Source organism: Corvus hawaiiensis, chromosome 1 (genome assembly GCF_020740725.1).
Source record: "Corvus hawaiiensis isolate bCorHaw1 chromosome 1, bCorHaw1.pri.cur, whole genome shotgun sequence".
Taxonomy (NCBI): Eukaryota; Metazoa; Chordata; class Aves; order Passeriformes; family Corvidae; genus Corvus; species Corvus hawaiiensis.
Genome location: NC_063213.1, coordinates 95,195,431 through 95,203,843, shown reverse-complemented (window position 1 = coordinate 95,203,843; position 8,413 = coordinate 95,195,431). Strand labels below are relative to the sequence as shown.

General features: G+C 41.1%; 1 protein-coding gene across 1 annotated transcript; it reads right to left on the bottom strand.

The window, feature by feature from the left end:
- Nucleotides 1–365: 365 nt before the first annotated feature.
- SOST (sclerostin) lies at nucleotides 366–6,592 on the bottom strand. The gene is made up of 2 exons (XM_048316056.1): nucleotides 4,964–6,592; nucleotides 366–2,000 (listed from the first exon to the last, which is right to left on the bottom strand). The coding sequence occupies exons 1-2, from the start codon at nucleotides 5,181–5,183 to the stop codon at nucleotides 1,579–1,581; spliced, it is 642 nt and encodes a 213-aa protein (XP_048172013.1). The 5' UTR covers nucleotides 5,184–6,592; the 3' UTR covers nucleotides 366–1,578.
- Nucleotides 6,593–8,413: the final 1,821 nt, after the last annotated feature.

Here is an 8,413-nt window from a genome sequence, read left to right as displayed (position 1 = left end):
GAGTTTCTTTAGGGATGTGTTGGTTGTTAGAATTAAGGACCTCGACACCTTCCATCACAGAAACTGGAGCTGACACCCTGACTGTTCTGTAAATCACTGGCTTTGCAGGAAATCAGCTTTATACTGTAGCTGAAAATCAATGAGTCCTTCTATAATTAATCATTCTTTCTACTTTATTAACAATGTATTTAAAATTAAAAATAACAGACTAATATTTTTAAAGCAGTATTACTTCTCATTCTCTACAAGTTAAAACATTGCATAAATAATTTCTGGGAAAAAAAATAAATACGTAATTCACTCTCTGAAATGATACCTTTTCTCTCTAGGTTCTGGTCCCACATAAAATAACTGAAAAACCTATCAACATTGCAAATTTCCACAGTTTATATTATTTCAGCATAAGTTCTACAGGACGTATACACTATGTGACAATTCACTTTCTAACAATATTCTTTAATGTAAAAAGACAAACATTAGTCTGAGTGCTGAGATGCCAAGTAAAGGAAAGTTGCTGCCAAACTAAAGTCTTACCAAAGCTGCATCTACTAAAGACTTTTCTAGAGGAATTCATGACTTAGCAGAGGCTCACTTTTAATGCAGAACCACCACCTTACTCACAGAGCTTGGTTTGCACAGTTTTAGTGCTACAGAGTGTGTGGCCAGATAATCCAAACTCTACAGAACAGAAAATGTAAATGGATGTATCTAAGCTGATATTAAAGTCGAACCTGTTCTAGGAAATAAGGAATAATCAGTATCTTCTATGTTAAACTATGTATATTGTCAGCTGTTTACAGGACAAACATCAGTGAGGTCATCTGGTTTGAGAGGAGCATCCCTTTCATAAATCTGCTCCACTTACTAGAATTTGTTGAATTGTCCCTAAAACAAATCATTGTTCCTAAATCAATATGGTTTTAGTTGCCAGATCTCAGTTTTGAATCTGTTGACCCCATAATCTTTTAATTAAAAGTATGAAACAGATTTGTCACACTTTTATTTCTGTTTTGAGAACACTAGTGTCGTATTTTGATTTCTGTGTTTGAGAGGAAACACCTGGTGCACGAGGACATCTGATAGTGTGTTAATTTCCCAACAATTTGATTTCATTCACCATAACTTGAAATCCCTGTTACCCCTAACTTTCTATGGCTCCTTCAGAGAGTGCTGACTCTCCTGGTGCTTCCCTAATTGCAAGCTTGTCCTGCATCATTGTCTGGGAAAGGGATCTCAATATTCTTTTCACATAAAGTGAGTGGAATGATTTCTAGCAAAGCGTGATTGTCACCATAACAGCTTCACTTTCCTCTGCCTTCCTACTCGCACAAGACACACAAACTCCCGTGAACCTCCAAGGGGTACCTCCAGCTACCTCCAGCTCGCTTTATCTCATTCTCTTATCAGACCATAAGTGCTATAATCTGATAGATTTTTGCCTATGTGAGCCTTTGACCCAGCTTAGCAGAAGGAATTGGAACCTACTGCAGTCAGAACATCATGCTGTGGCCTCTGAGTGCCTTTTGATGGTTTACAAAACATCCAGAGCTGCTAGTCTGTGTCACCCAGAGCCACCTTCTAATAAGCATTTTCTAACTCGTGCTGGTTAGATTTGCTGCTCCTGGCTCTGGAGAGATGGGGCTTCTTGTTCTTCTGAGGCCTGGCAGCTTCCTTCCCGAAGTCCTTGAGCTCAGACTGGTTGTGGTAGCGAGTGTAGCGCTTGCACTTGCAGGACGTGACAGCTCGGAATTTGTAAGTCCGAGTCTCCTCGTGGGGACAGGCCATCTGGATGCGCTGCGTGCGGCTGTGGGCGGGGATGCAGCGGTAATCCAGGGAATTCTGGCGCCACCACTTGCCTCTGCCGATGGAGTTGGGCAGGAGGTGCGAGGGCTCGCAGTGGCCGGAGCAGAGCAGCTCCTTGACGGGCTTCAGGCTGCGGCAGGGCCCGTCCGTCACGTAGCGCGTGGTGCGCATCTCCCGGCAGCTGAAGTCGGAGGCATCTGCGAAGGAGGGACGCGTTAATGATGCCTGGCTGCTTTCCCTGCCATCCCTGAGAAAGCTCCCACCAAACCCCCCACGCCCCGTCTCCCTGCGCTGTCGGTGGGAAGGAGGGAGGGGTTTTGGGAATAAAGGTGTTTTTAAAGGCTTATTTTACTTCGCGTTATCCTCCTCTGGTTTTGTTAGTAATGAATTCGCTTTGTGCCTCTAAGCTGAGCCTGTTTTGCCCTTGGAGTGTTTTCTCCCAGTCCTTATCCCAACCCATGAACCCTTAGTTAATTTTTCTCTCCTCTGCCCAGCTGTGGCAGGGCAGGGTGAGCAAGTGGCTTTCATGGGTGCCTGGTGTTTGGCCAGTGTCACACACGACAGTTTCTGTAGCAGATCCCTCTCTGAGCTAGTGTCTTGAACTGAGTGTCTTGAACAGCAGATTTTCAGGAGAAATATCTCAAAGGACTCACTCCTGCAGTTCCTGACTATTTGGCTGCTCTAGCTGTGAGACCCTTGAACAGCAATGTACAAACTGGTGAATAAAATCCACCAGGTACCTTTCATGTCAGTGCTGTGCAGGGGGGAAATGGAGCTGCTGGAGCCCAGCCCCAGCAGCAGCTGGGATTTTTTGACAGTATTCTCCTGTGAGCAACACTTTACCCCACTGCTCTCGTTTAACTCTATTGGCTTCAGATGTTGACTCCAGATTTAAATTCTTTTGCAACAAAAAAAGTGTTCCTTAAGTGATTTTTATCTTGCATATTGTGTTCCAGGTTAGAGAAATTGCAGGTAACAGCAGCACTAAGGAATTCCCACTATCCAGGCACCAGCTTTTCCAAGTTTACTACTCTCTGAGATAATTCCACATGTCCCACATAGTTTCCTTCAGACAGCTAGGGGCACCTTCTGGCTATTAGGAACCTTACAGATTTTTTCCTCTCCTTTTTCTCAATGGATAACTATAGGCAAATGAAACATTAAGTATTAAGAAACTTTCCAACTGTATAGGAACATAACTTTTCCCAAAAGTGTCTCTTTTCCCAAATGACATGCTTGGTTAATTGACTTGTTGAGAAGACACAATATTTGGTTTTTAAGTGTTTATCAAACAACTTCATCTAGATAAACACATATTAATATTCTTCTCTTAGTCAAAAGGAGAGTTTTAACTCAGGAACATTACTTGTGGTGGAAGCCTGTGAAGGTCAGCTCACAGAGAAGGCTGTGTCTGTTAGGCCCATTCTCCTCACTGTGTACAAGGTTTAGTTCAGCAAAAGAGAATTCTGACCCTGAATCATTAATGACAGAACAGCATTTGTACAGACATTTCAACTTCTGGTAGGAAAACCTCAGGAAATGTGAAGTACAGAAACAGGACTTTTAGTGCTCAGATTTATATTTGTCTAAGTACAGCTAGCAAGGTTTCATTTTATAAAAGTTTGAAGGACTGCATTAATGAAATTAAACAATCCTTGTCAGCTGTGACAAAAATACTGGCAACTGAACTCCATGTGCACTTAGTCTAATACTCCCAAGTTCCCTAAGCATCTAAGAAAATGATGCCTGTCTGTAATAAGAAAACCAAACATTGAATAGGGTGTATTTTACCACCATAATGCACAGACAGTTAAACATCCAGGCATTTTCCTCAGCTCTCTAGGTTATATTATGTGCATTTATATCCTGTAAGTGTGCAGGTTGAACACAGTGCACAATCATTCATGGTCCTGTGTTCCAGAAAGGTCTGGCCCCTTTGGATCATAATTTTGATTCCTTATGTTAAAGATGACAAAATAAGTATTCAAGACCATTGTGGATCTTTAACAACTGCCCAGTCTCCTTCACTCTTCGATTTCTTAAGGTAATGTCCTTTCCACTTCAAAAAATACGCACATAGCAGAGGGGCAGGTTCCCATCAGTGGATGTCAGAGTAGTAAGAGGCTAGAAAATGAAGATATTCAGATGTGGCAAAAAAACCAACCTGCTCTGACCAGGTGGTTGGTGGGGCTGCCTGGGAGAAACAGAGTACCCTCCCTCTTAGGAATTTAAGAACCTTTTAAGGTCCCACTCTCAAAAGCATTACTTCTTCTCCTTTTTTTTTTTCTTTTAAAATATTGTTAACCCTGTGGTTTTAAATGCCTTAACTGACAGCTGCAGCAGAAATTCACAATTGCCTTCCAGTTGTCCCCAGAAAAAGGAGGCAATGAGGTCTGCAATGCACAACTATGGAAACTCTAAGTTTGGTCTGTTGCTGTGTTGCTCTGTGTGCTTTATGCTTTGTGTTGGAGGACCAAGCTTGCCCTATTTTCCAGCAGAAAACTTTTTTAAAGCTACCTTTCTCTGTTTGGTGTTAGCTTTCCAACTTCTGTCTCTCCTTCAAAAGCCTTGTGCTCTGCACCACTGCTAAAGTTAGACATTTGGTCAAGTGCAGTGACATGTATTCATGAAGCATTTTTGGCTGCTGGAACCTGACTGAAGATCTGTCTGTTAGCAAAGGACAGTGAGCAGCACACTTCTCTCATTTAACTGAGCACAACCTCAATGTGCCACTTTTGATGTGTGATCTTAATCACAACTGGTGTGCATGTTCCTAAATATTGAGAATTTCTATTATTGTCTCCACTGTCAACCCATTGCCCCATCCTAACATTAAAGAGGGAAAGATGACTTGTGATATTTCCTCACAAAACACAGCGAAGTGTTAGTAATATCTACTACAGATTTTATGTATTGGAGTTGTCTGCAGAGAGCAGCTGGGCAGAGTAGCAATGTTCAACAGAGAATGTTTTCATCAGCAAACTCCAGTGTATTCTTTCTAATATTTATATTCATACTTCTTCAACAGTAGATGTAAATCCCTACCACTTAAAGCAATTGGGCCACACCCAAAAGTGTTAATAAACAAACACATATGATACCAAGTATTCTTTCACAAATTTTCTGCTATGATCCAAAACAATAATGAGATTTTTCTTACCATTCAGGTCTGGAGTTTGTTGTATGTGTCTTCCTCCATGTTTTGCCTGATTCATTGTGTTGTTGTTGCTGAAAGTCTGCTCCATCGGTGTTTCTGTATTTTCAGGGACCTCAGGAATGATTTCTGTAGCATCATTTTTAAACATCTGCCACCCTTGAGCAGACTGAAATGTAATTTGTGTCACGACGCAGACAGCGCACACAGCCCAAGAGATCTGCATGGTGGCAGCTCACGGATCAGCTTTTCAGCACCCTGACAGTCTCAGATCCCAGGCAAAGGCACATTATTCCCCTTTTTAAAATCCTTTTTAGAACCAAGCCAGCCAATGACTATACAAAGTGGGAAGGGCCAGACAACAACTCATTCATCTCAGCTTTTGTCAGTGTGAAATGAAATGGGTGTGTGGGGGTGGGTTAGTGACAATATTTTACAACTTTCATGCAAAAACTTCTCATATTCATTTAATTTTTGAGCCTGGCAGCAAATGGTGATAGACAAGACTACCATGAATTGCAACCTGACAAGTCTTTCTGCAGGTTTTTTTTTAACAATGGTATAATTAAAACCTGCTTCTGCCTCCATCCGTATTTGGAACTTTGGCTATTGTCTTTTCCAAAGGTTTTGCAGACTTTTTACTATTGCTCTTGTTATTCCTCTTCCCTTGCTTGCTGTATAAAGTAAGTAAATCTAGAAACTGTAGCTCAGGAGTTCTGCTTTTCAGCCTCTGCAGGGGAATGATTAGGGTTAGGGTAGCTTTTTTTCCCTTTCCAAATCAAGGTGCTTTACATTTTGTTTCACAGATATACTGGAAGAAACAGGGAAGAGCTTCATTTCAATATGAGAAGTTGTGTTTACTTTTCCTTTAAAATAGTTACTTGGGATATGTTTTTTAGGTTAAACAGCCAGAATGTTGTACATCATACTTTTTGATGTGCTCTTTCTCACATTTTTTACTCTTGGAAAAAAACCCCTTACACATATTTGCATTTGCTTTAAATTCATCACACACTACTACTTCTGCTGACATCCTGTGGAAGTGTTGAAAACTGGACATTTGCTTATTTTAAACACAATAACATGGCCAGACTGATTTCCAGTCATCATATAACCAACAAAAAGAGAGAACTGATGACTTTAGGTCTAAGGCATCTATGCCTAAGATGTATTTATGTATCATGTTTTAGAATCTCATCTATGGTATTCTTCCTTGCAAAAACAAGATGATAGTGGTGAAAATATCATAATTTCTGTGTCTCAAGACCACATACACTTTCAAGTGATTTGCAAATGATGTTAGGCTGAATACATTAATCAGAAAGCATCTCAGCCTTTAGTAAGATTAGATATTACACTGAGCTTATCACAGCTACTGAAAACAAAATATTTGCTTAAAGCAGTACAGGGACACGTGTGTGTTACTGCCATGCTTGTCACATACTTTCTCACAAAAATATTTCCTGTAGAAGAGACTCAAAAATGATTCAGTCTGACTTCCCCCTATTGCTGTAACACTCAGAATGGCTTGCATTCCATTCTGACAATTCCCCTGACCAGGTACAGAAAAGAGGTGTCACCAAATTTAAGCTGTAGGTGCATTCTCCCTCGGTGTGCCCTTGATCATGAGCAACAGCAACGACCTGGGGACATTTCACCTCTTCAGCCACACACACACAGGCACAGCCAGCAGATGCACCGGTGGTACTGAGGCTGAGCTTTAGCACAGCTGCTCTCTGCAATGGTCCTTTCCTAAAACAGTGGCATCTGGAATATACTGTAAGGTGTTTCATTGCTAGCCTTTTGCTCAGCTCAAAATTAGAAATCAGCCTTCTCAGAAGTGCTCTCCTTTCCAAATACACCAAAGAATGTCTAAAAGAAATCATGCATTGTGTTTTATGCAACAGTGTGCCCTTACAGTCAGTTCCCCTTCCTCCCTTCCCCAGCCCACATCCTAGGCATCCTACCACCTCAGAAATTACTCTGTTTTTATGGAGGAATACAACAGACTATTTTCTTTCTACAAGATCTTTTTCTCCTCAGCCAGTCAGGTTATATTCTTAATACATTCTTTAATACAGACTGTTGTCAAGTAATTTGCCTCTGATACGCTGATTCTTTTTCCTCTAGAATCATCATCATCATCATCAGTGGCACTGATTTTCTTTCATTACTAACTTCCTCCTTTTGTCAAAGCAGTTAATGATGGTCTCACAAATACAGGAAACCCAAACTCTCATCTACTGCAAACGTTCTTCTAAACATAATTTTGCTTACTTACAAGTAAATCTATTTTTAGCTTAGAGCTAAACTGAACAAGTTGTGAAGGACTTGAAGTCCTGAAGGACCAGGAACTAAACAAAGATTTTTGGTATTATTTTTGTCAGATAGGAATACCACCAGGTGTGGATATCCACCAATAGAGACCTTGTCCAAAGTGACATGGCAGCTTGTGGCATCACAGAGCACAGCTGAAAAGCAGAACAGGAGAGCAGGAGAAAGGTGAGTACTGGTAATGACTGAATCATTGCTACCTATTTACTCCCCTGTTTAAATGCCTTCAGAATTATATGTATCCACCAAAGCTCAGCTTCTGTTAATTTCTTTTCCTGTAACATCTGCCTAAAGAATATTTCCAAAAGCTATCATTGTCAGTGTAGGCCTTCTAGAGAGAATCTCATTTAATCACCTGTCACATAAAACATAAAAATTTTCTTGATGTAGTTTCTCTTGAGCACTTAAACAATCCCCTGTATTAACTGTCTTAACATTTATCTGTATAACCCACTGGGAGAAATAATACCAAAAAAATTTCTGAATGTAAAAATCAGAAGCTATACTCAGCCTGTGGCTTAAAACTTCTTGTCCATAAGCTAGGAGGGCAGCCTAATAGATGCCAGAAAAGAGCCCAAATCTCACAGATTCAGATTCCTTAACTACAAAAACATTCTTTCACATACTGTAGCTGCTTGCCTGCTCACAGTCCTTTCTGCAGCATAGCAGATATGGTCTGTGCTGCAGCACCCCACAAAAAATAAGATTTTTGTACTCTTAATGAAGCACAGGAAAAAAAAAAAAGAGTTATCAAGGATAGTGTGTTCTCAGAATGAGCCCTCAGCTACCAGGGTGGGACTGATACTGGACCCCTTCTATTCAGAACTGAGCTGCTGTTTTCTGAGCTGAAAAATACCATCCTCAGTCACGTGTTGTGGTTTGCCCATAGCCAGGAGCCAAGCCCATGCTGCTGCTTGCTCACTCCCCACCAACTGGGACTGGGGACAGAGTCCCAAGGGTAAAAGCTCTTACCTAAAAAAAGGCTCTAAAAGCAGGTTGAGATAAAGACATTGTAATAGGAAAAGCAAAAGCCACGCATGCAGCAAAGCAAAGTAAGGCATTAATTCCTCCTATGGGCAGCGGGTGTGCTCGGTCACCTCCAGGAGAGCAGGACCCCACCAC